We start from the raw sequence: 26,327 nt of genomic DNA, 5'->3' as shown, positions 1-26,327 counted from the left end.
CACATGTGATGGCATTTAGGGCCCATCCAGATAATCCAGGATAATTGTCCCACCTCAAGATCCTCACTCACATCTGCACAGACTCTTTTTCCTAGAAGGTAACAATTACAGGTTTCTGGGATTACAACTTGATACCTTTGGATGGCCATTATTCAGCCTACAACCACTTGCAGTATCTGGAGTTTTTTCTTCTTTGGTCAGTTCCTCCAATGAGGAATTCTCTAACCTACTCCTGCCTGGTGCTGCGTTCTTGGCACCGAGGAGAGGAAGGGGGCACACAGCTTTAAGTAGGTGGATTTAAAAAAAAATCCCTGCTTATAGTATTCACCCTTGATGATGTCTAATGTCCCCAAGACAAGAAAGACTTTAGTTCAGTCTCTTCAGAGAAGGAGCTCCTAGTCTTGCGTGAGGGAAGGGGAAGGACGGGGCGGGGGGGGGGGGGGGGGGGGGGGGGGGGGGGGGTGAGGGGATGGGCTAGAGGATCGAGTTACGTCTTAAACGTCTGTAACTAATTTTCTTACCTGCTGCGCTTCTACTTCAGAGAGGCCCGGGGCCTTCAATTCCTGGGCCTTCCTGGGGCTCTCAGGCAGAGCGTACCACGCTGTTTCTGAACTTAGATATCAACTTTCTAGTCTCTTAAGAAAGGTACCACTTGTCCATAAACTTTCCAGTTTCCAAAATTTTGTCATTGTTGTTGTCTTGTGAATTTTTATGAACGAAAAAGACTCCCTTAGTGGTTTGTGTGTGTGTGTGTGTGTGTGTGTGTGTGTGTGTGTGTATTTTGGGAGGAAGCATGGGTTCAATCTGCCATTTAAAATTATGTGTTGCTCTTACAGTCATTAGGTAAAACGGTATGGAGATTCCTCAAAAGTCAAAAATAGAACTACCTTAAGATCCAGCAATCCCACTTCTAGGTGTATATCCAAAGGAAATGAAATCAGTATCTCAAATATCTGCATTCCCAAGGTCATTGTAGCATTATTCATAATAGCCAAGATATGGAAACAACTTAAATATCCACTGACAGATGAATGGATAAAGAAAATGTGGCATGTATATATACAACGGAACATCATTCAGCCTTAAAAAAGAAAAAAATCCTGCCATTTGGAACAGCATGGATGAACTTGGGGGACGTTATGTTCAGTGAAATAAGCCAGACACAGGAAGACAAATACTGCATGATCTCACTTAGCTGTGGACTCATAGAAGCAGAGAGTAGAATGATGGCTGGCAGGGGCTGGGGGAGGGGGAAGTGAGGAGATGTTGGTCAAGGAGGACAAAGTTGCACTTATGCAGGGTGAATATGTTCTGGGGATCTAATCTACAGACAGTATTTTCCAAACTTATTGTTAACTGTCGCGTAGGTCTGACCACCACGATCACCAGCAGCACTTTTGTACTGATAATTATTTCCTCTTCTCCTTTATTATGTTAATGTGGAGAATTTCATCAATCAATTTTTCTAATGTTAATTCAATGTTGCATTCTTGGAATGAACCCAACCTTGTTGTTAGATATAGAAAAAAATTACATGTGGCTCTCAGTCTGTGGTCCTCTGGCCAACATCATCAGCATCACCTGGGAACTTGTTAGAAAGGCAAATTCTCAGCAACCCCAGACTTTCTAAATCATAAGCTCTCAGGGTGGGGTCTAGTAACCCGCGTTTTACTAAGGCTTTCTGATGACTCTGACATATGCCAATGTTTGAGAGCCCCTGTTGTAGAGGTATGTTGAGTCTTTTCTTCTTACCCTTCCCTATAAGAGTCTGGGATCATTTGGCCAAAGAGCACCATCTTAAGGCCCATGGTGAGACCTGGAGGAGGGCAGCAGAAAGACTCACCACGTGTCTGTTTTAGAAGTAAATATTCCTTCCATGAAGGCCTCTGGGGGCATCCATTTGACTGGCAGCATTGCACAGCCTCCCTTTCGGTAGTAGCTTGCTCTGTGGGAGAGAAGAGGAAAACTGAACTAGGTTCCAGAGACGGCTCTGAGTGGAAGCTCCAGGCAACTTGAGAAAGTGGCAAAACAGGGTTTATCCATTAAAAGACTGAAATTAATGAGGGGTTCTTGTGGTTCAGGAGGAGAGAAGGGGAACACAGATAATTTAGTTAAGAACTTTGGGGTCATTTAATAGGAGACAAAACAGCCCACTGGAGGCATGAAAGAAAAAATCTGTGCAATGACTAAAATATCTACTAGCAGATGGTTAGATTTCCCCGATGGGTTTTGTTTGTTGTAACTCACAATGAATAACACTACTGCAACCTTGTAAGGACAGCCTGTTCCTTATGATCCACAGTAACGCAAGATCCAACATGGGAGAACTGAGAGCAGGGCTTGTGTCTTAGTCACTTTGGATCCTCCATGACACTCACACTGTGTTTAGTTCGATACTAGCACTCAACGAATAATCTAGGAGCTGGCGGGAAGCTGCCTCCCAGAGCACACCCCGGGAGGAGAACATAGGGCCAGGGGCGGAGGTGGCTTCAAAGATACAGGAGTTAATTTATTAGTTTTTATCAGTGAGTTGCATTAATGACATCACTGACAAAAACTAATAAATTAACTCATGCCTTTGAAGACCTCCACCCCTAGCCCCATATTCTCCTGTCATGGTGTGCTATGGGAGGCAGCTCCCCGCCAGCTGCCTAGATTAATTAATTACTCCATTAAACATATACTGAGTATTTAGCATGTATCAGGTACCCTGGCAGGTGCTGAGGATATAAATAAGTCATAGCCTCTCTCTTCCAAGGATATGGTTTAGTAGAAGAGACAGACATTTGCAGTACAGAACAACACAAATAATGATGTAGGTATGTACCAAGCTCAGTGACACAAACGGAGAATCAATTTGTTCTACCTGAAGCAGGGGGTATGGTATAGGAAAGGTGTCATAGAGGGGTCTGATGGGGCTGAGTGGTGAAGAAGTGCTTCCAGAAGACCACTCCTGACACATGCAATTGCACAGGATGTGTGGGAACAGTGGCTCTGCGGTAAGTTAGGGTGGTGAAGCCTGGCGTTGGGGAGCTGTCAGAATCAAGGATGGAGAGAAAGGGCCAGATCACTGAGGGCTCCCTGAGTCATGCTGCAGCATTTGTATCTGAAACCACAGGCACTCCCAGGGTATTCTGAGAAATGGGGGAAGGAACACTGAGACGCTGGGTGGTAAAGGAAGGTCAAGTGGAGCAGACAGACACACTGTGTGGGGACCAGTGGTGGATGACTGTAGTTCAAAACATTTCTAACCCATGATCCTCATGTGCTGCTACCCTGTGTAACAGGATGCCATCAGCATTCTCACCCCACAGAGATTGTTACTACTTCTGTTGGAGGCCTTCAGGGGGTCTTCCTTATTCTCCAAAGAGAGAAAACTCTAAAGGACCATCTCGGCTCACTCCACTCCTGAATCAGGGAAGGTGTCATTAGTGACCATGCAAAAGAGTGACTTGCTCAGCTCAAGAAACAAATCACTGCTGTAAATAATTAGACAAAGAAGAAACTGGGGTTAGGAAGAGCAAGTGAAATAAAGCACAATAGAAGTGTTCTTTTTTTCTCTTTTTAAAAATTGTTTTTTTTAATGTAGTCTTGAGAATATGATAGGAAAAAAGAAACGAAGCTAAGCTAAGTACCCATGGGCTTTGACCTTCACTCCTGCGTCTCCTGTGGGTAAAGAAGACCAACGAGCTGGGCCCAGTACCCTGGCAGTTCTGGGGTGCTCTTGCCTGAGATGATGGAGGCTAAGTCTGTTTAGAATTCCTGAGTACTGAGGAGAGGAGTTGAGTAAGTTAAAGTTCGCTTAGAAGCTTTTTCCATATCAAGTATCGAGGTGATTCGGTGCCTCAGAGCATGCTAGGATTAGAGTCGGAACCAGAAAGACAACCCAGTTAAGGACCTGGTGTCAATTACTGCAGGCATTGTGGTCCTAGGATTAGACCTCAGGCAGGGGTACTAGTTAAGGTTTCCCATATCCTGAAAAGGAACTTAGTGGAACTTTAGGTGGCAAGTTGACGAGGTGCCAGAGATGATTTAAGGCACAAGTGGCCGCATCCCATTCATTCGAGGAGATGAGGTTGAGAAGGCGGCTTTGATGGGTGATGGCAGTCTTCACCCACCTGTAGATGTCTCGGGCCATTCCAAAGTCCCCAATCTTGGCCACTCTTCCAGGGCCTGGACAGGTCAGGAGGCAGTTTCTGGCAGCAATGTCCCTGAGAAGAAAAAAAATGCGAAAATGCATTTCCCAATTTTATCCCTAGGAAGATAAATGTATGATATTCATCACAAGGATTTTCACCTCCAATCCAAAGTTCAAATAGTTTCCTTCTCTGCCCTATAGTTCCTTTACTTCATTATACTTCAGTTTGAAAGACACAGCTAGACCAATTCTAGGCCTCAGCACTAACCGGGAAATGGAAAAAGATTAGGGAGATGATTGGAAATGTTTAATGGGATAATAATAATGAAAATAACTATAATAGAAACTGGAATTTATTGGCTTTTTACTATAAACTAAGCATTGTTCTAATCTAATTGTTCATTGTTCATATCTAATTCTCACCACAACCCTGTAAGATACAGGGTACTATTTTTATTTAAAAAATTAAGCTAAAAACAGATAATATAGAGACATAAGAAATGCCATTTGGCTTTAGGCTACTGTTTTTTGTTTTTTGGGTTTTTTTTGGTGAGGAAGATTGGCCCTGAGCTAATATCTGCTGCCAATCTTCCTCTTTTTTTCCTCCACAAAGCCCCAGTACATAGTTGTATATCTTAGTTGTAAGTCCTTCTAGTTCTTGTATGTGGGATGCAACCACAGCATGGCTTGATGAGTGGTGTGTAGGTCCACGCCCAGGATCTGAACCAGTGAACCCCATGCTACCAAAGCGGAGCACGTGAACCCAAGCACTACGCCACTGAGCCGGCCCCAAGTTTTATATATTTTGCTGATTGTTTTTCTGCCAGCTGTTTGAAGGAGTGTTCTGGGACAGACAGCATAACTTCCATGATCTCAAATTCAAGTAGATCCAGGTATTCCCAAATATTTCTAGTTTCCTTTTTTAATAAGCCATTATGGTTTTTACATCCATGATTTTATCTAAAAGCTTTACTAAGCCGTGTGCATGATCACTACATGGCTGAAGAACCACTTCTTTCAAGTTATAAAGTTATCTCGTCTTGTTTGTTGTTCTACTCCGTTTGGCCTATTTTCCTACAACATGCCTCTAAGGCACGATCTGAAGCTTTCCAAGACTCATCAGCTTCTACTCACTGACTGCTTATCCATTCTTGACATGTATGTGGGAATGAAGGATGCAGCCAGAAAAAGTCTGGAGTGCGTCTCTAATGATATTAAAGTCCTGGACAGAAAAACGGAAGTACTTCTTAGCGGGCATAGGTGGTGTTTTCATTTTTTCAACTGGTTTCATGAAGGTCCTGATCTTTGGTTGAGAGAGAAGGACATGGAAAATAAACAACTGGTTAGTATTAAAAAAAAAAATAGGATCTGGATTGGGGCTCATCACTTAGGGTACCAAAACAATGGGCCAGGATGGGAGACAGTGTGGTTGATGCCCCTGACCTGATCCAGAAGGTTTAAGTTGAATTTTGAGGAGCAATGGTGAATAAAATGCCCCAATAAAACTATAAAAGCATAAAATGTATGACATCAAAAAGAAGAAAAATAGTGGGATATATAGCCATTACATCTCAAGAGAAATATAGTGAAGTAGACCAGGAACAATATTTATGGCTCCAGACAGGTCTTTACCACTATGTGCATGAAATGGTTGCTTAAAAAAGTAATCTTGAACTTAATGGCAAGAAAATAAATGCAGTATCATAGAACACACCAAGAATTGATAGAATGACACATAATTCTTGAAATGGCAATAAACCATGTCCAAAGGAAACAATCTAATAGAAAAATGGGAGCGTGTAGATCTGGTGAAGGAGTTCCCCTCAGAATTCAGGAGGTGTACATGCACGGGTGTCTGTGGCTCTTAAGGAAGATATAGGGTGGAGGAGAGAGAGAATTAGAGGTAATATTATTGTGGGAATGTGCCACAGACCTCCTAGAATATGTAAAAGATGCTTTCCCAATACCAGTTACCCCAGAAGACAAGTTTTTTTGAGATGCACAATCTCTGCTAGAAGTCGCCTTTTGCTTATAAAGCAGATCATCTGATATGTTCTTGATTTGATCTTTGACAACTTCATTTCTCAAAAAAGATAAAAGGAGCGACAAACTATTACTGTGAGATCTAATTCCGACCTTCAGGAGCTATGTACAGCTATGAAAGTGATAGGAATCTTGAGAAAATGTGATCCTATTATCTTATTATCTATAGTAACAGAGCACTGGATATAGTCAAAATCTATCACGGCTCTAGAGAAGCAGATTTCAAAATATCAGAGGAAAGATGGATATGATCCCTGAGCCAGAGAATCTGTGTGCTTGGTGACCAACGTGGGGCAGAGATGAAAACGCAGAAACGATCTCAGTGAGAAAGCAAAAGGCTCTGACACCTGAAGTCACCAAGGTGGCTGCACACGTTGCTCTCGGATGAGTCCACACTTAAAGGATGAAGACAAAAGGTGGAAAGGTGGCTCTAACCAAGGATGCATTCCAAAACGAGCACAGCCTCGGCATGTCTGAGCAACAATAAAACCCAGAGCTGAGATTTATGGAAAGTTCTGAGCACAAGTCAAAGGGCAAAAACGACAATAGCAGGGCTGACCCGAGCTCTGAGGCAGAGGGTGAGCTAGGGACAAGGACATCAAGGACTGGCCCCAGCAACTCTCGTGCTTCTATTATTTCGATCACGCACAATGATCTACAAGTTGGAAAGGTTTAGAATCAAGAGGAAGATCTGAAGACTAAAATCATGAAGTGACAGTAAAATGATAAGCCAGCGGGAGAGTTTATCACCTTGTTTTAGGAATGACTTTGGGAACTTACGTGAGTGTATTACTTGATCTTTCATTTCCCCATTTTTATTGGGGAAGAAAGCATAGCTTGTTAGCGACTTACGTGCTTTTCCATTTCTAAACTCATCCAGCGCCTCTCATTTCCCACTTTGTAGTTACATATTCTACTTTTTAGGAACACGACCTACCCTCTTTGAAGACGTGGGTTAGACTTTAGTTCACCAGGTTGTTATTTACTAAATTAGAAGCAAATCAGTAGGAAGACCTTTGAAAAGAGCCTAACAATCTATCTGACTTTTCAGGTTTCTGAATCATGCTGTCAGCTGAGAAAGTCATCAATATCCATGATGAGTCTGGACTCATGGAAAGAAACTCGTGTGATCTATGATGTCTACAGCGTTACGTGTGGACTTGATCTCCCACTCCAAACACGATTCAAACACAAGGGTCATATAGAGTAGAAGAAATGAAGTAGAGAAGTAAAGAAAATAATCATTATGCTTCATCTCGGAGTATTTTAGGAAAAAATTCTCTAACATCATGGTGCCCCACTACATGCCAGGGATACAAATATGAATAAAACAGAGTCCTCACCTTTGAGTTACCCATAGTCAAATACATGAAAATACGGACTCCTTTAACTTCCCCTTAGGGAGCCCAGTTTTCTAGATGGGGGAGACATTAAGGTGACATAGGACTTGAATGCACCACTGCAAGACAGAGGCAAGAGTTCCCAAAGGAGGTCAGGAATAGCTCATGTCCAGCACTGGGATGGGTACTTTATGATACCCATTTTATATATGGGGCAAATGAAGCCCTGAGAGCGTAAGTAATCATCTTAAACAAAGCTGAATCATCCAAACAACTTTGGAGAGAGGTCTAGTATTCTACTCTGAGGGGGAGATCTGGGCCCTTGGGATAGGGAAGCACACAGAAGGTGGAGGGAAGAGCAGGGTCACTGACTCACCGGTGGATGAAGTGATTTTCCTCTAGATATTGACAACCACAGGCGATGTCCCGAGCCACGTGCAGAAGGTCCAGCATGGCCAGGGAGGAGGGCTGATTCTGTGGGGAGACAGAAGCGATCCACTTAGGAGAAGCTCTTGGAGGAGAGAAAGTCTGAAACACTAGCTTCCAGTGCTCGCAGGAGGCCAAGCGTGGACACGCTGTCCACTTGGGGCCCTGGCCCTGGCTGCAGAGAAGCAATCACCTGGCAGCTTTAAACAAATGCAGAGGCCTGGGCCTCCACCCCGACCCATGAATCCCTCTCCGGTGGGCGTGGTGTTTGTAGGTTTCACAGCTCACCGGGCAAGTTAACGTGCAGCCAGGCTGAGAACCTCAAACCACAGGAGCCCGGGGGCGGGGGGAGGCAGAAGACTTTCCCTTTTCATTTATTCTGCACATTCTTCCACCCCAATCTTCACAAACATTTGAATCCCTCAAGCTTATAAACAAGCCTGTGAGAAAATCAAGGGGGATAATATGTTTTTCTTTAACTCCAGTATTTAAATGTTTAAAAATTCATTTTCTTCAAGAAGATCTAGACCTAAAGGGGATTGAAAAAGAAAAGCTTTTGGAAAATTCTGGGGAGCTGAAGAGCCAGCTCAAGCTTTTTCTGTATGAAGATGAAGTCTCCTTCGTGCAAAAGGAGACGTCACCCGCTCTGGGCTGCAGCCTGTCTTGGCTTCTCAGACAGCCTGTTGAGAGCTGCGAAGTCTCTTCTGAAGGCTGCATCTCGTCTTGGCTTTCATTCCTAAATCCCCAAAGTCTGCAGGAGCATGTCGTCATTCAGGGCCTTATTCACTTTGTTCTGTGTTTAATTTTCCACGTCTCCAAGTTAACTCCGAGGTCCCGAGGCAGGGACGTCAGGGTCTGTGCCTGCGGTACCAAGCACAATGCCTGGCAGCTGCAGTGGCTCCATGGATATTGGGGGCTGGTTGATTACAGTTGAACTAGGATTTACTTAGATGCCGGCAGGGGGTTCTCTGCCACAGATCGGGGCCTCCCCAGGACTCCTTGGAGCAATCGCGTGGGTCTGGAGGAGGCAGAGAGGAGCCGTGCTTCTTGAGGGCACACTTCACTTCTGGAGCAGACAACTTAGGGAGGGGAATGGTCTCTGCCCATGGAACATCAGGCAGTGCCTTATATCCAACAGAGCAAGTCCAAGTACACGATCTCTGTGCAACTTCCTGTGTGATCGGTAGGAAAGAGACATTACCTCCATATTAAAGATGAGATGGCTGAGGCCTCAGAGAGGCTAAGTGACTCACTCCAGGTCACACAGCTAATTAGGTGGAGCCGAAACTGCCCTGAGCTGGGCTTTAAGAATCTCGGTTGGGGAAGGCGTGATTCTAGGATTTAAAATTGAGCTTCTCTGAAGAGCGTGTCAGAGAAGGGAGGCAGTCTACATGGTTACCGTGCCCAGTACACCAATGAGTACAGAATACAGCACACAAATGCAGCATGTGGCGTATTTCGGAGGTGAGTTGAGCTGACCTGGGCTTCACCCCTGTTTCACCCTTACTAGCTGTGTGACCTGGAGCTAAGTGCTCTGCCTCTTTCCAAGCCCCAGTACCCTTGTCTGTGAAAGCGGCATGACACTATTGAGCTCACTGGATTGTTCTGAGGACCCACAGAAAGGGGCACAGAGTGAATGCTTCATGGAGGGGTCTGTGGTTATGCATGGGGCTACAGTGTGGAGGGCCGTGGGGGTCTCAGGAGATGGTCCTTGTGTTTGGCTTCTCCAGGGGCCTTGTTAGGGTCAGAAGTACTGGGCACTGTGAGAGAGACAGTCCCCATTTCCTAGGGGAAAGAAAAGTAATATACTTCCAAGGGAAATATTCATCTATGTTGCTATTATAAGCATTAGAAATACCTTTCCTCTCTTCAGGAAAAGGCTTTTTGTTCCTACCAAAGGAGGACCTAGTCCTAGCTTCCCCACGTCTCTTTGTGTCTTAGCCCCCGTCACTCAGAATTCGAGTACCATTGCTCAAATGCTCTGTGAGCCTGGCGCTGCAGGGGCTAAATCTTCCTAGGCATTAACCTAGGACCAGGTTTATCTGGGCGCCCTGTCTCTGGCTGCTCAGAGCAGATTAACTGCTCTGCTAATCAGTCTGCACAGAAGCATATAGTTGGCAATCCGTGGCACATGGGTGCATGCGTGTGTGTGCCCGTGTGTGTGTGTGTGTGTGTGTGTGTGTGTAGCGGGGCCGGGGGAGGTGTGGACATTGTGGCAAAACCAATACTTAAACTAGCAGTGAGCACGTAGCCAGTGTGCCTAATGCCATTTGTGTCCATCCTGGGCAAGGAAGGAGCTGCAATTAGCCTTCCCCCACTCCCAGCCCAATCTGCCACTGACTGTGGCACTTCCTTTGGCAACTAGACATCCTTCAAGCAGTCCCGGTTATGGATGTAGCCCGTCCAGTACTCAGAGAGATCTTGTCCAGTATTTCCAGAAGCAGGCTTATGGGATGGCATTCGATCAAACAGGCGTGGGAATTCCCGGTTAAATAGGCTTCTTTATCACAAAAATGATCAGAGTCTTGGCTACGCACGAATGTGTATTGAGAATCAGTGAGAGTGGAGCCTGCAGTGGCTCTGGAATTTGTTGGCCACAGAATTCTTTTGAGCATACATGTGCATGTGCAGCACTTCAGGGCACTGGCTTCCTTTCTGGGACACTGTTTAGACCAATATTCTATTTTTATAGGTGCGAAAACAGGCCCAGTGAAGCGGAATGATTTCCTCAGTCACAGCTTCTGAGAGGCTATTCCCAAAGGGTGATACGTACTAATAAAAGACAGAATAATACCGATGTTTATCCTTTCCTTAAGTAGCTTCTCCATAACCATTGAGAGACGGAGAACCACAGGCCATGGGATAGGAACTGTTTCACCAAGTGAAAAACAGAATAGGGATATATTTAAAAATGGATGCGTGTAAGGGTAAGAGAGAAAGATGAAAGGAAGAAGCAAATGCAGACAGGGGACACAAAATAGAAAAAGCAGCAAAACTCCATTTTGAAGGGTGATGAGAAGTTATTGCTGCTGGGGCCCTTATATTTCCTGGCTTCTGATGTGGGCGACTTTTCACTGGCACCAAATGCCTCTTCATGTATTGCAAAATGAGAGCCAAAGATCTAAGCCTTAGCATTAGTCCATCAGAGGTTCTCACCTCTACGCTGTGTCCTCTGGGATCCAAAGAGCCACCTACGTACTGAGCATCTTCTCTAGAGGCATTACCTACAGGCATCGTCACATTCCGAATAGGTACAGACACTACTGTGGTTAATGACTGCCACCTTTAATAAAGAGATTACCAACTCCTTAATGGCTTTTGTCATTCTTGATTGAATCAACAGATAGTAAAAGACAGCCATTAGCCTATATCTGGCCTATGTTAAACCCTCAATAAATACTTGTCGAATAGACAGAGTCTGCAAATTTCTTTTGACCTTTAAAAAAGGTCCTTTCTTCTTGAAGAGCTGGGGTCCTGGGACCAAATGATGTTTTCATCTGTACTCATGACTTTCCTTTCCATGACAGACATGGTTGGCCAGAGCATCTATTCTGTCCACCGTGTCTGTGCATTTATTTTGTCACTTCATGTCCATACATATGTTATCTGAATCCAGAGCCTCTTAGCCCATCTCCGAAGTCCTTTGATCCTGATAATCTATGGACTACTGAGCCCCACAGAGGTGGGAAGTGAGGAGAGAGATCTTCTCTGATTCTGAATGCCCAAATGAGTGCCTGCACACAGCATGGCATCAGGTAAGCGCTCACAGTGTCAGGGGATGCAAGCAAATGAATCAGGTGGCATTCAGGACTTTGAATGCAGTGAGTTCCACAGTCTGGAGGCACGACTCTGCCCACCCTCTCTTCAGCCTGTATATTTCTCCAGCCCTGATGTCCATTAGCCAGTCCCTTCCTCATTACGTGTGGGATTTACTGATATTAGCCCCCTCTGTCCACTCGAAATCGCATTCCTTTCCCACAGTCAACCTGGTCCTCACCCTGCTAAGCTGAATTTTGCGGCCCTGAGAATCCATGTAGGATGCCCAGCAAATGTCCTAGCCCCCCTAGAGAAGCTGCTGCCACAAACACATTTACATGGGGTCACCTGAAGGGCTGTAATCTGACATTTAAAATCACTCCTTGTGGGCAGGTATCTCAGGAAGGACCAGCTCACCTGGGATGGGTGGGTGTGTATGGGGGTGAGGAGAAGGATGATTGGGGTGCTCCGAGACTTGGAGGCATGGTTGGCAAGGGGAGCCACACAAAGGAAGAGCAGGATCAGGGATCAAAAGAGCAAATTTAGTGGGTGGAATCCTGACCCTTAGAAGTGGCTCTCCCAAGGGAAGTAGACTGTTTCTCAGCTGTGGGAGTGCCCCGGGCAGCGCGTGCTGGTGGAGGTCAGAACTTGGCAGCAGGCTCCTGCTCTGAGCCTCCTTGGGGTGGCACTGGGGTGGGAGGTGGTGGGAGATATCAATGATTTGTCCTTCCTTGCTGGTGCTTTGAGACAATATTCAAGTCGTCTTTCATCATCAAGGGAGTGAGATAACTTTGCCTCCAAGAAAGAGAAGCCCCTCCACCCCCAAGGTCCTTGGACTTGCCCAGTGGGTTCCCAGAGCCCCCTGGATAAGGAGGTCTCTCTTCTGCATGCACAATATTTCCTTCTCCTCAAGCCTCAGGAATGTCCAGTGGGAAAACCAGGGCTATGGCTCCTCCCAAGTTCTGACGTCATGAGTCCCCCATTTGACCTCTGCCAGAAGCACTGCTGAGAATCTCAGGGCATGAGGGCTGAAGGCTCTCCCTGGCTGGGTGCTGGTGGGAAAGCCATTGAGGATGGTGCTCAGACCCTGGCACAGCCGCCTGCATAGCGGGCAGTGTTGGTTCTCGACCCAACCTCACATTGGCACTCCCTGGCTTCCCAAAGAGGATCACTGGGATAAACAGCATAGCAGGTTGGAGGCAGTACTGAATCAGGAGTCTCAAATCCTGAGTTCTAGACCACCTCGTCCACTTCCTGTGTGGCCTCGGCAAGTCACATAACCTCTCTGAGCCACAGTTTTCTCATCTGTAAAATGGGGGCGAGATGTGTTTATTTCACAAGGTTTTGAGAAATGTGAAAACTATGAGGAAGATGATAATAATGGTGATGAGAATTATTATAAGGTGGGGTTAGTTCCCCCCCTGCATCCTCCCGCCACGTGTGCTCAGGTGCACACACGCTCATCTTTTCAAAGAGTTAGCAGGATTTCCTCTTAGATGCCGAGACAGGTCACCCGGGAGCTTGCAGGAACAGTGTGGACGCTCCTAAGGCTAAGGCATTCTAAATCGGGCCTGACTGAAGGTGGGACTGGGGCAGGCGTGGCCTGTCAAGGGTTCTGCCACCACTTGGGTCCTTGTGAACAGTGTGTCCGGTTCTGGGCTTCTGTAGCAGGGTGGCTTTCAGTCTTTCTCTGCTTTCCTGGGAGTAGGGAGGGTGTAAGTCTTCCCTGTGGTCCTCACAGTCCAGCGGCAACTCAAGGAAGCCAGGTCCTAACTCAGGGGTCTGCTCCGCTCCAGTCCATGGTGCGAGGGCCCTCTGAAGACCCCAGCAGTGACAGGAGGGGGCAGCTGGACTGTGGGTTTGCCCAGTGTGCTGCGTTTTATAATTTAGAACCACCTTTGAGACGTTCTGGTCCACCTCTCGGACTTCACATTGCAGACACTGAGGTCAGAGGGGGTAAACTGCCCCAAGTCACATGGTTGTGTAATGGCCAAGCAGGCCTCGGCGTGGCATTCCCGGGTCCACCTAGGTTTCTTCACTCCTCCAAGCTCTAGCCCCTTCGCCATGACACATAGGCAGCGCCTTCCTAAATATTTCAGCACTTTATTTTGCTAGTAAAACTACAAGGTCAGGACGTCCCCATTTGTGAGATGAGGACGTTGGGTCCAGAGTGAGTGGATATGGAGTCATCTGCCCCAGGTCAGTTGGTTTAATGACACGGCTGGCATGAAAGTTCCCCCTCTGTGCTTGTCTCTATCCCAGAACAGCAGGCTGTAAAAATGGATTCAGGCCAGAGAATCCACAGCATGAGCCTTGCATAAGCCCCCCAGCACTGTTGTCCACCTTCTGTCCGCTCTCTCTCAGCCCTGCCCCCAGATCCAAGCCCGGGGACTGGCTCCCTTGATCTCTCTGAGTATGTTGCTTCCCAGGCTGCCCCCTCTTGCTCCTTCCACTCCTTGCTCTGTTCCCTGGCACAACTGGGGAAAGACTGCTTCTCACTCACCGGGCGAGGGCGGGTCTCCCGGAGGAAGGACTTGAGGTCTCCTCCCGCCATGAGCTCCAGCAGGATAAACCGGGGCAAGGCTTGCAGACTCACCCCAATACAGCGCACGATGTTCTGGTGGTTGAATTTGCTGCAGAGCAGAGGGGAATAACCAAATTTAATGGAACTGAGTCTGGGAAGATCTTAAGTGGGGAAAACAGGGCACAGTTATGTTTTCAGCAGCCGCATTATGTGAATGCATCCTGTAAATGTGAGTAGCAGGGGTCCCATGCTGAGCCTAAGCCAAGAAACTCACTGCTGAGCAGGTGGAAGCAGCAGAGGGTGGGCCCTGCAGGAGTCCAGTTTGCACAAGAATACTTGGTTGGAGGCCCAGGACGCTGCACAGGCACTTGGGTGAGGAAGTGGGGTTTGGGGACAGGGGAGTTGAGTGTCTTTCTCAGAGATTGGTGCCTGGACTACTTGCTGGGATGCACATTTGAGTTCTCCAAGGAAGGGCTCAGGAGGAAGCTGGAGGAACTGCTTCCACGAGGGACTGTGTGAGACCTGCCAGGTGGTTGCATGAAAGAGAGCGAGAAAGAGGCGTACTGGATCCCACTGTGGATCCCTCACAGGGCCCTGAGATTTGGGTTTCTTTGTTAATGTGATCCTATTAGGACACAGGGCAGTGGCGCCGGGGATCTCCACATGGGCACACACAGAGCTGAAAGACTAGGTGATTAGACACTGAAATATAAGAGGGGTTAGTTATTGGCAAGTAATGAGACTGAATGATTTGGGCCTCCTTCCATAAAATCTTATCCTTTCCAAGTTTTATTCAATAATCACATTTTACATGTATAATCAGAAAATAAGTTATTTTTAAAGCAAGATGCTGAGCCCACTGTGTGTCCTCCTGTGGCTCCTGACCACACAGGCATGTCATACACTGCCCTGGCCTCAGTTCCCTGCCACTCCACCAAAGGGAGACCCCAGGCCTCCCCAACCTATCGGGGTGTTCGAGGTTCCCTAGGGCAACAGGAAGCCATGAGCCTGGCCAGATCTCCAGGTCAAACATCTGTGTTTTTAAGGTGATCTGCTGTCAGAGCCCCAGGCGCTGAGATTCCCAGTTAGGGGCCCCAGAGCCACAAGTTGAAGGGTGCGGGCCAGTCGGTGGACCAGGGTGGGGCAGCCTCCGACGTGTTAGGGGTGCATTTCCTTTACGTGAGATCTAAGAGCTGGGATTGGTGAAGGGCCTGATGGAAGAGTTACCTACAAGGAGATGATATCTTCTACTGTCAAACACTAGGACGCTCTATTTCTTAAGCAAAAGGGGAAAAAAACAAATGGATGGCACAGGATGCTGGTTGAAGGTAGAGTGATATTGGTTGGATTCTTAGGCCACAGACATCTTTTTTCTGAGATAACCGTCTGGGGCAGTTCCACTCTGGTCAGACGTGTTAAGAATTTTGGAGAGAAACGGGTATGCTGGAGGACAGCACAATTTCTCTCGGAGACATCCATCTGTTAGGAATGTGTCCATGTTCCTTATAGGGGTGGGGAGGTGCAGGGATGAGTGTCTCTCTGTGGCTTTACCTGATGATCAGGGCTTCCATGAGGAAATCCAGTTCATCCTGTTCGGAACATACCTCAGGCAGCGTCTGGGCACAGAAGGCAAGGGTGGGGGGAAGAGGAGAAGCCCGTGAGCAGCAGGAGTGAGAGGCTGTCAGCTGAGAGCTGTGGCCTACAGAGACCACCACTCAAGGTCAGGCCCACGAGGGAGCCCCTCTTACCTTTACAGCCACTTGCAGGGGGCTTGGGTCGTTGGGCATTCCAGACACCTGGCCTTCGTACACCTCCCCAAATGCGCCATGGCCCAGACCCCTGTGCAAAGGAGAAGGCAAGATGAGGCAGAGTTGGGTGGGCCATGAGAAAGAGGCCAGGGGCTTGTTTAGTGGACACACACAGGCGGCAGGGGTCATGCACACACTCAAGAGTAACTGCCTCACCCTGGCTTTGCTATGCACTCCTGGGCCTCCACTGCTTTATCTGAAAACTGGCAAGAAAGACTCCAACCAGGGATTTGGGACACTGGTTGAACATTCATTCAATGAACACTTATGGAGTCTCAGGTGTTTGCCTGGGACACAGACGGGACTAAGACCTGGTCCTCGCCCTGGGGAGGCTCACACTCCCTGGGGAGGGACAGATCATTGGCGGATACTTCTGTGGAGTGTGGTCAGTGAGTGAGAGAGGAATGCGCAGGGCGCTTGGAGCAGGTGGTGGGGGGCCTGGGAGGGGCACAGAAGTGGATTTTGAGGAGTGCCCCAGTTCTTTCCGTCTAGTCCTCCTCTCGTACAAACCCCATGAATATACGAGGGGTTAAAACGATTAAATGCCCACCAAATGGCCTTAAACAGTAAATGTTCTCCCCTTGGGAGCACTGGAGGTGCCCAGAGGGGTGGCTTTGCTGGTCTCTTGAGGTGAGAGGAATGCATGGTTCAGGGATGACATCTAGCCCCTGGAGCTCCCCCCACCAACGCACCCCACAGCCCCAGAAGACAGCAGCGGGGCACTCACCGAATGAGGGTGATGTTTTTCCGCGGCACCTCCTTCAGGTCACTGATGGAGGAGGTCTTGCCAGCAAAGCAGTAGTTGGGGTTGTAGTCGGTCATGATGGTTGAGGTGCGGAGCTTGCTCAGCTTGTACTCGGGGCTCTGCAGCTCCATCTGCATGGCTTGCAGCTCGTGGTGCTTCCGGCGGTACACTGCAGACAGGCAGAGGTCAGTCACAATGTGGCTTGGACCAGGTAGTCTGGCCCTTGAAGCCCAGCACTGGCCACCTCCTCCAAGAAGCCTTCCTGGATCTCTATCTCCTCCTCTGAGATCGAAACCTTTCCATCACACTCAGTAATACTAACAAAATGATTATAGATGCAAAAGTGTACTTTTAATTGAAGGATTATTTAAAGTAAACGCTTATAAATGGAAACAATTTTATTGTATCATACAGGGGCACAGATACTTTAGTTTGGGTCCTCTGAGAAGCCGACCCAAGACAGGATTAAATGTGCAAGAATTTTATTAGGGAAAATATCTATGAGAAAAAATTGTGAGCGAGCCTAGGAAGGCTGGGAGAGCCATCAGACTGTGTTGAAAGTCTAACCGCATGAGCAGGAGAGAGCAAGGGATGGTTGAGTAAAGACCCTAGGTGGCCATGCAGGCTGAAAAGTTTTCAGCAAGACCGTTGGGAAGTTCTGGAGCCAAAGTTGGCCATTAGAGGAACCCCACGTCTCCCAGGAATGGGCCTGCCTTAGTATTTCTGTAGGGCCCAGTTGCTGGGTGGGGCAGCCTTGGTGCAAACATGAAAATGGTTGTGAGACAGCAGCTGGGGCTCCAGGACACCGGTGCTTCCTGCAGTTGGAGAGCTGCCAAGAGTGAAAGGTCTCTAAACTGGTGCCCGAGGACCTGCATTCTAGTTGCACCTTCACTACTTACCAGCTGAGGGACCCTGACCAGGTCATGCGACCTCTTTGGACCTCAGTCTCCTTCCCTGTAAGCAGAGACAGTAACTCCTGCCTCGTCTCTCTAGGCTTGTGATAATGAAATGAATCTCCAACATAAAATGGCTTTGAGACTTCTAAAGAGCTCTACCAGTGCAAGTGACCACCACCACCGTTATTGCTATAGGTGAGAACGTCTGTAAGGCAGGATGCACGGAGGCGGACGACACTGTGATTCACATCTGGATTCTGCGTTTACCCACCGCCCACGGGCCAGGGCACGCAAGCCAACTGCTGTGAAATGTACCAATCACGATCACAGGGTCATCTGAGGATTTAGTGAACTAAAATGTGTGAATCACCTGGTAGGAGGAAAGTGTGTAGCAAGTGTTAGCTCTAATCATCCTGTCCCCTTGAAGGACGGCATCGTATGGGAATAACACATGCTGCCATCTCCCTGTGCACCCCCAGATTCCCTTGCCCCCAGGGGGCTGGTCTGAAAGTGCTGTCTGGAGCTGAGCCTTTCCCTCTGCCTTCCCTCATGTCCCTGCCCATCTGCCCTGGGCATTTCCAGCAATAAGAGCCTGGCTGGACCCTGCTGCACCCTTTCTGTCCTCAGCTCACCATGGCTTATGGGCCTAACAGAAAACACTCAGAAACCAACCTTGCATTCCTGCCTAGAGTGGGGAAGGGTGGGGCTGGAGGCCTTACACAGGGAGTGAGTGAGACCAGGAGCCATGCCCACTGAAGCGCACGTCTGATGAGAGACTTGAAAGTGAAATCTGGGGTGGCGGTGAGCTTTAGCTGTTGTGTCTGCCTCTGCTGAGTGCCCCCCACCCCTGACACACACCTTAAGCAGCCAAGAGACATACACGGGGCTGAGGTTTGGAATTAGGAGCTCCTGCAGGGAACTGCAGCTATGCTGGGCAGTGGAGGGCTGGGGCTTCTATGCTGATTTGGCTTGGGCTGCCCGAATCACCACCCACCCAGAGTGACATCTTGGCATCTGTGGCACAGCCTGGGATGCTGTTCTGTTCTGCCAGATCTGCCTTCCCTGCCCCTCTGGAACCATTTGGGCTCTAGCACACTCACCGATCATGATGCCAGAGAAAGCCAGGACGAGGGCGGCCACGAGGGCAGAGGTCACGACAGAGAGGATCAGCGAGAGTGGCAGGTGGGGCTCCGGGGTGGGTGAGACTGGAAGACAGGCCCCCAGGGGGCACTGATGACCATGTCGATTCTCCTTTGAGCTGGCCCCAAGTCAGACACACCCTCCCCAGCCAGGACAAAGTCTGCCCACTCCTCCTCGTGCCTGGAGACCTCGTCCACCTTCCTTTTCAGTGGACTCGGGGCGTGAAGCAGGTTTGTCCTAGTTTACAGGTTTCAACAGTACTTTTGGGTGGAGGGAACATGTAACAGGAAGAAATATCAAACTCTGGATATTGATCCACAATATCAAGTGCATGATGACAGGATGAGGATGAAAGGTGAGCCAATTGTGGCTACAGAAGAGACGCAAGGGCCTTAGGTGACAACAAACTCAATATGCCCCAATGGTAAGTGTGTCCATCAGTAACACTCTGAGGCTGAATTACTTCCTGAGGCCCTGGGAGCACTGGGCCCAGAGCACTGGAGGGAGGGTCCTGGGGGCACATGGCACAGACCACACTGAAGCATCATGCCTGGTACCAGACACTACATTTCAAAAGGGACACTGACAGTGGGAACACCTGCAGACGTAGGATACCAGGATGGGGGGGAGACATACAGCTGTGTCCTGTATGAATGGGTTGAAATAAACAGGTTATTTAGTCTGGAGAAGACTTGCAGGAGGAGGATGCAAGCACTGAGTTCACGTACAGCCCTGAAAGACTGTTTGTTACCAGTAGGGGGCTAAGGAGCAGCAGAAGTCGAAAGGAATAGGATCCCAGCTCTGTAACCCCCCGATGGAATAGCGTGCCTTAGGAGTCTCAAGGTCCCTGTCACCGGGGGTGCTCCAGTGAAGACATGGGGATGGCCCCTTGGTGGGGCTGTGAGGGTTCACACCCTGGGTTAGGGGTGGAACTAGATGGCTTAGGACTCCTTCAGGAGCCATGACTCAACTTTCACACACAGTCCCTCTGCCCAGCCCTCAAAGCACCCACGCTCGGGGGAGAGAGATGGGGGTCAGGAAGCTGCATCTGAGATGTCCTGGGACCATGGAAACCAGCTGCAGCTACCGTGGGCCAAAGCTCAAACTCTGGGCGCCGCTCCCATCACTCCTTCCCCATTCCCTTACCGATGCAGGAGACGCCATCCTCTGCCAGCACTGTCCCATGGTCACAGAAGCAGATGATCTTGTGGCTCTCGGGGTCCATGTGGCACTCATCTACCTCACAGTGGCTGCAGTTTAGGTAATGCTTAATATTTACTTCCCCGTGGCCCTCCATCACTGGTGACAAGGAGGGAGGGTAAGCTTCAGGCTAAGCTGCAAAGACCGCCCTGCACCCCATTTCCAGCCTCTGTACTTTTTCTCCAGCTGATCAGTGTGGCTTCTTGGGTCCCTGTTCCTACGACCTACTGCCACTGGAAGTGGAGAACGAGTGGGTGCATGTTTGCAGGTGAGTGGGAGGGTCCACAGGCATGGCCGGTAGGTTGGCTGGTACAGGTAAGGGCGCTATTACTGCTGCGTTTTCCAGGACCAGCCTGCCTGGTAGTCAGTATTCTGCCACCGCGTGCACATTAGACCACACATCCTGACTTCCAGAAAACTTGGTAAGATGAGCACTAGGAAGACTTGCCTGCAAGGGACCCATAATCATGCCTTTGTATCCTGGACGCATGTCAGTAGCCCGAGGTTTTAGCTGGGAGGGAGAACTGGCCTTGGGAAGTTGGTTCTGCCACCTGGCAGAGGCGGGTACCTTTTAAAGCCGGGGTGTACAGGATGCCCAGTGGACTGATGAAGGAGACCCCATCCTCTCCGTCCATCTCGGGGTCATTGTCTGAGGCTGCGTTGCCGCCTGTGGCAAAGCAGAGAAGAGTTTAACGCAGAGAGGTGGGTGCCCAGTCTCAACACACGTGCGCATCAGCGGGGCATGCAGTGGGGGTCAGTGAGGGGCCTCGGGGGCAGGGGCAATGGGGAGGGGAGGGAAGGGAGGCTCAGGGCACAGAGGCTGCACTTGTGCTTGGCTCAGTAGACGCCAGGTGTGTGGGCCACTTTCCCCTCCAGGTCCAGGCCAGCTCCCAATGGGAAGTCTTCAGCACTCTGTTGGGGCCCCACTAGGAAGCAGTCCATGTGAACAAGGGTCAGAAATGTTCTAGTCTCCCCAGGCTGGGTTAGCCCATTGGGGCCTCTTCCAAGACTGACCAGGGCAATATCACTGAGGAGTTGCTCTCCAGTCTCATGCGGTCAGGGTTGGACATGGGGGATGGGCCCCTGTGCCTTTAGGCTCCTGTCCCTCCTTTCAGCTGGGGCTGGGTTATCTTTGGGCTCTGCCCGTGGGCTCCTCCCACCCACCCAGGGCTTGGAAAAGAAGAGCATCTGGTTAACACAAGCAAAGCATCTTACACAGAGCATAAAGCAAAACACAGACGGAACATCACAGTGCATGCATGCATTGTGTCCTAATCTGTGGGGACGGTGGAGCCATCAACTCCCAGCCTCTCAGCTTCAGAAGGCTCTTCTGCTCTGCTCTGAAGCCCAGAGGAGAGCTGGGGCCAGTGGCCAGCTGGGCTGGGGCTGCCTGAAGCTGCCCTAAAGAGTAGCGCCCATCAGCATGGAGAGTGACGCCATTCTGGAAGCTGGTGGGCTGGGGCAGGGAAGGGAGAGTGAGAAGTCCGTGAGACCAGAAGCCACAAACCAGGTCCTTAGGGAGCTGGCTTGGCAAGGACTCAGGCTAGGCCATCCAAAGGGAGGCACAGGGCTGGGGAGTCTGGCCTCCAAGGTTCTCATGCCAGTGCGACCTTGAGGGTGGCTCAGAGAATAGCTCTGGAAATCAAAGCCCCTTTGTCATTGTGTTTTGGGTGGGGAGATCAAGAATCACACAGGATCTTGATGCTGTCATTATTGAAGCCTCAAGGCAGGATGCTGGCTCGCAAGCCAGCATCCTGCCTCTGGCTGGTCCGGGGCTGAGACGAAGGCGTGCACAGTTACATTGGAGTCCACACTTGGGGCAGCCAGGGGAGGACAGGGGAGGGCCAGGGAGAGGACAGGGAGGTGAGGGGCCTAGGACTAAGGGGAGGGGAGTGACACCTTGAACACGAATCATCTTTACCTATATATCCTCCGCCTCCTCCACCTGAGGAGCACCCCCCGCCACCCCCTCCGAAACCCCCTCTTGTCTCCCACCCCCACTTCTTCATGGCCTGGGGGCAGGAATGTCCTCCGGTGGCACCCTCCAGCAAAGATTTTCCAGACCAGAGCAAGGAAGTGTTATCATTCCAGCCACCTCCACCACCTGCAGGCAGAGATGGAGAAAACTCCAAGTGAGGATGCTGGCAAGCTTCCGTCAGCCGCTGGTAAAGGAAGCAGGACATGGAGTGCTTTGAGGGGTGCTGCTTCAGCCCCAGCACCCAGGGGGCCTGTCTTCAGAGGGGCCTGGGGGCTTCAGAGTCCACAGCTGGAAAACCAGGAGTGTGCCCTTTGCCCTGGGGGACCTGTTTGGCCACAGTCACGAACGTCCAGATGGGAGCGTGCCTTGAACCCCTGCTTCCCATCAGGCCTCTGGCTCAAAAGCCAGGGAGTGTGCTTGGTTCAGGATGGGGGCAGGTGAGGGCACAGGCAGCATGCCAGCTAAACTTGTTCCTCTGCCTTGTCTCCATGCCTGCCAAGTTCAGAAGTGCTGGGCCTTCCTTCATTAACTGCTTCCCATCCCAACAAGAACCCGGACCCGCCAGTCTTTGGGCAGCCAACTGTCAAACCCTGCCAGGTCACTGCAGTGAAGTTCCTTGCAGGAATCCTGGACCAGGCACCACATAGTCCAATGGGCTTTAGTGTTTACTGGCTGTGAAACCTTGGGCAAGACCTTCCCCATTCTGAGTCTCAGTTTTCTCACTTGTAACTTGTGGGGGTTGATGTTAGGATCAAAGGTGACAATGAGTGTATGAAATGGTCCATAAACCACCACGTGTGGGATCCTTGGGCATTTGTGAGGCAGAACACACGCGAGCAGAAGGTCTCACACTGTGAAGCTCAATCTGCTTTGGGGGCTGAAACTCAGGCAGTGTCTTGCCTGCCTGATTCTAAGGAGCTGCTCCAAGGTCAGGTGCAGAGATGCCTGGGGGCATTGGTTGGTGATATCTTGGTGACAACGGCAGCAGCTAGAGCTGTGCTCCCCAATGCCTGGGGCTGCTTTGAATTCTTGCAAAAGAAATGCTTTTACAGAGCTGAGGGTGAATGCAACTTTATCTTAAGGCCACCGGCTGACCACAATAAATCTCTCCTGCTGGCCCTTGAGATTCCAGGACCCCAGCCTCTCCTACCACATTGTTTTGTATGACATTTCAGCCAGCTGTCTCCTCCAAAAGACCCCAAAGGCCTTTCTGCTCCAGCAGATGATGGGGGGTGGGGACCTGGAGAAACAGAGTGTGTGGGTCTGCTGGAACCACGAGGCTTGACAGGCCTGGAAGGGTTGTCTGGAAGAACTTGTGGCCAAGGTTTTTCTGGACCCAGAACGGGCAGCAGAGGGATGTCTAGGTGGGGGTAGAGATGACTGCTGTGCTAGAAAGAGCCAGCCAGGTTTCAGGAAATGAGGCCAATTTCAGGAACGAGCTTGGGTCTTGCAGACAGGGACAAGCAGAGCTGAATCGAGGCCCCCAGGCAAGTCATAGGGACCTTCTGTCAGCTTTGGGAACCGCAGGGCTGAGTTGCTCCTGAATTTCAAGCGGCTGGCCTCCCTTCTGCCAGCCAGAGGGTGGGGTTTGGGCTTGTCAAGGCTGATGTGGCGTGTCAGAGAGAAGGCCTCTCAGCTCCATTAGGGAGCAAAAGTGGGCTCTGGAGGCCGCCAGGGCCATGAGCATAGTAAATAAATTAGGATGAGATGGGCCTGATACCATGTCTGCCCTCCCTCCCCTGCCCCCCTCTCCCTGCACCCTTGCATCCTGCACAGTCCCCAGCTGAGGTGGTTTCTAACCCCCTAACCCCATCTTGCAGCCTTTAAGCAAATACATGGAAAATAAACCAATGGACATAAAAATAAAAACAAATCAATAACAACAAAGTTTTAAAAAATGCATTGAGTATAAAACAGTTTGGCCAAATTAAGGAAAAAATCTACCCAATCTCTATGAGCTTATTGACTGTTCTGTAAAATGGGAATAATAATATCTTTCTGGAAAACCCTACAGGATTGTTTTGAAAAGCGCATGAACAATAGATGTGGAAGTGCTCTGTAATTCAGTAAATGCTGTACCGGTGTAAGGAGCGCTGTAAATATTGCTGGAGGTAATTCCTCGCCGTGGACCTGACGACTACTTCTGCTCTTTCTTCTATCTCTAGCCATCTCTCGATTGAAGAGAAAGTTTGAATACTTGTTTTAATTAACCTCAAATCTTAAATACCTTCAAAATTCCTCCTGCAGTCTGATTGTGGAGAAAAGAAGATGCAAAAATAAATTGCATTTTCTCTCTTTAGAGATGGCTGGCTTCCGAGGAATCAGAGAAGTCACATCTGTCCCCTATTTCTGAGTGGTTGGCTCTCACCAACGAGAACAGAGAGCCCAGTCGTGGAGATTCCAGAAAGATTTCCCAGCAAGGAGATGTGTGAGCTGGCAGCCCAGGGCCTGGAGGTGTGAACACAGGGGCCCGGGAGGCCTGACCCTGACAAGGTTTCTTTTACCTGCTCACATCCAGTTGCATTTGGTAAAACCCAGGGACGGTCAGGCTGGCCGTCCGAATGCTGCTGCCTGTCTCATTTTTCTTGCTGACCTTCTGCAAGCCTGAACCCGGTGTCAGCATGGTGGCCTCCAGGTCCCAAGGTGCTGCCTGCCCTTCCTCCCTTGGTACCAATATCCAGAGCTCCCAGCATCTCAAGTACCAGCGACTATGATGCCCACAGGTGTGTGATGGCACCTGGCTGAGCTGAAGCTCACACAGTCCTGGGAGAATGTTTTGGAAGAGGGCGGGCTTGCAGTGCTTTACCTGCGGCTCCGGAATTGCCGTTGAGCCCCAGAACCGAGGAGTTATTTTCCAGTCTCTCTGGGTGGAATGTGTCTGTCTTGGCCCCGTAGGCCCGGCCGCCACCGCCGGCTGCAATGATCAGGGGCACGGGCACGCCATCCTTCATCTGCCCGGAGACATTCAGAGACTGAGAAACCGAGCTGGGCTTCCACTCCGGAGACCCCGAGCCCTGGTTTAAATGTTTAAATGTGTCTGAGTGTTTGCAGGGCAGTGGGGGGCATCTCGGTGGTCTGAGGGCTCTGAACTCATGTTACAACAGCCCATCGGCTTCCCACCCCCACCTCATCCAGCTCCTGTATCAGTCAGGGTTCAATCAGAGAAACAAAAGCACCAGGAGATAGAAGCAGACATATGAATTCCAGGAGGCAGGCATCCACCTCAGAGGCTGCTTACACACCCGCTTCCCTGGAGCTTCGCGGACTAGCATCAGAGGTCTGGGTGCCAGTGGTTAGGAGCAGGTCTCTCTGCTCTCTCCTTCCTCTCTACTCTCAGGGGTCTCTGGCTCTGACCCCACAACTTCAAGACTAAGTCCTCAGCGTCACCGTCCATGGGGAAGGACCCAGCAGGGAGCCTTTGCCTGGTTACACTAATGTCAAAAAGTCCACTTTAGGACAGAGAAAGGCACAGGGCACTCTCTGGAACTCTGAAGCAGGGCTGGCAAAGGCCTCCATGGTGATATTGGGCTGGTAATCAGCAAGAGAAGAGCCTGCCTTTCTTGGACAGACAGGGAACCCTACACCCCTCTGGGCCTCGGTTCCGTCATCTCTAAATGGGACTAAGAGCACCTGAGGGGTTTCGTTCCCCTGGTTGTCGTGAGGATCCAACACCAGGACCCACAGAAGTCACTGCCCGTGGGGAGCTGGCAAGCTGGCCTTACCTTAAACACGTAGGTGGCTCCGCCCCCTCCTCCGCCGCCTCCTGCCCACTCATGCACGCTTCTGTTCACGCGGATTTCTTCTTCTATCACGTTGTTCTCTCCAATGCAGACTTTCTGGATTAATCGGTTTGTCTGTAGAAACAGATAGCACCTCAGGTTGTGCCCAGGGTTCTCTACCTCCCAGCAGATAGACCTTCCAAGCTTAAAGATAGGGTCTGGCAATCTCTCAATGGCTTACAGTTAAATTGAGGAGACAAAAAATACATACATATAACAGTCACTCTGGGGCAGCGTTGAAGAAGGACCAAGGGTAGCTTTGATGACAAATGCCTGGGAAGTCGGCAGAGGGAGAGCCAGCCTTTGTTACCGACTGGTGATCAAGGAGGACTGCCTGCAGGAGGTGACATTTAGTTGGGCCTTGAAGGGTAGGGAGATTTTAAACACAGAGAGTAGGGGAAAGTTAGGACATTCTGGGAGGAGAGAGCAGCATGAGCCCAGAGGGAAGGAGGTGAGTGGGGTAGTTGGAGAAAAGCACAAGGAGACTCCTGGGCTCAGAAAAGTCCATCTTAGGACAGAGAGTCAGTCCAGGAGGACCTGTTAGGATCCTCTGG

The 26,327-nt window shown here is 49.7% G+C and overlaps 1 protein-coding gene across 1 annotated transcript in view; it reads right to left on the bottom strand.

Annotated features, from left to right (window-relative positions):
• The window catches only part of ALK (ALK receptor tyrosine kinase), a 665,412-nt gene that overhangs the window by 16,658 nt on the left and 622,427 nt on the right, over window positions 1-26,327 (bottom strand). Inside the window, exons 14-26 of the mRNA XM_046663493.1 lie at window positions 25,717-25,848; window positions 24,801-24,945; window positions 21,938-22,120; window positions 20,585-20,683; window positions 19,963-20,115; window positions 18,777-18,881; window positions 16,763-16,949; window positions 15,976-16,066; window positions 15,779-15,843; window positions 14,207-14,336; window positions 7,898-7,995; window positions 4,119-4,211; window positions 1,844-1,945 (exon numbers count right to left, since the gene is read on the bottom strand). Coding sequence (XP_046519449.1) covers window positions 1,844-1,945; window positions 4,119-4,211; window positions 7,898-7,995; window positions 14,207-14,336; window positions 15,779-15,843; window positions 15,976-16,066; window positions 16,763-16,949; window positions 18,777-18,881; window positions 19,963-20,115; window positions 20,585-20,683; window positions 21,938-22,120; window positions 24,801-24,945; window positions 25,717-25,848 — 1,583 coding nt within the window. The remainder of the gene's footprint in view (window positions 1-1,843; window positions 1,946-4,118; window positions 4,212-7,897; window positions 7,996-14,206; window positions 14,337-15,778; window positions 15,844-15,975; window positions 16,067-16,762; window positions 16,950-18,776; window positions 18,882-19,962; window positions 20,116-20,584; window positions 20,684-21,937; window positions 22,121-24,800; window positions 24,946-25,716; window positions 25,849-26,327) is intronic.

The sequence above is a fragment of the Equus quagga genome, chromosome 5, assembly GCF_021613505.1.
Source record: "Equus quagga isolate Etosha38 chromosome 5, UCLA_HA_Equagga_1.0, whole genome shotgun sequence".
In the NCBI taxonomy this organism is placed as follows: domain Eukaryota; kingdom Metazoa; phylum Chordata; class Mammalia; order Perissodactyla; family Equidae; genus Equus; species Equus quagga.
The sequence above is the reverse complement of the archived record's forward strand: the minus strand, read 5'-3'. Positions and strand labels throughout refer to the sequence as shown.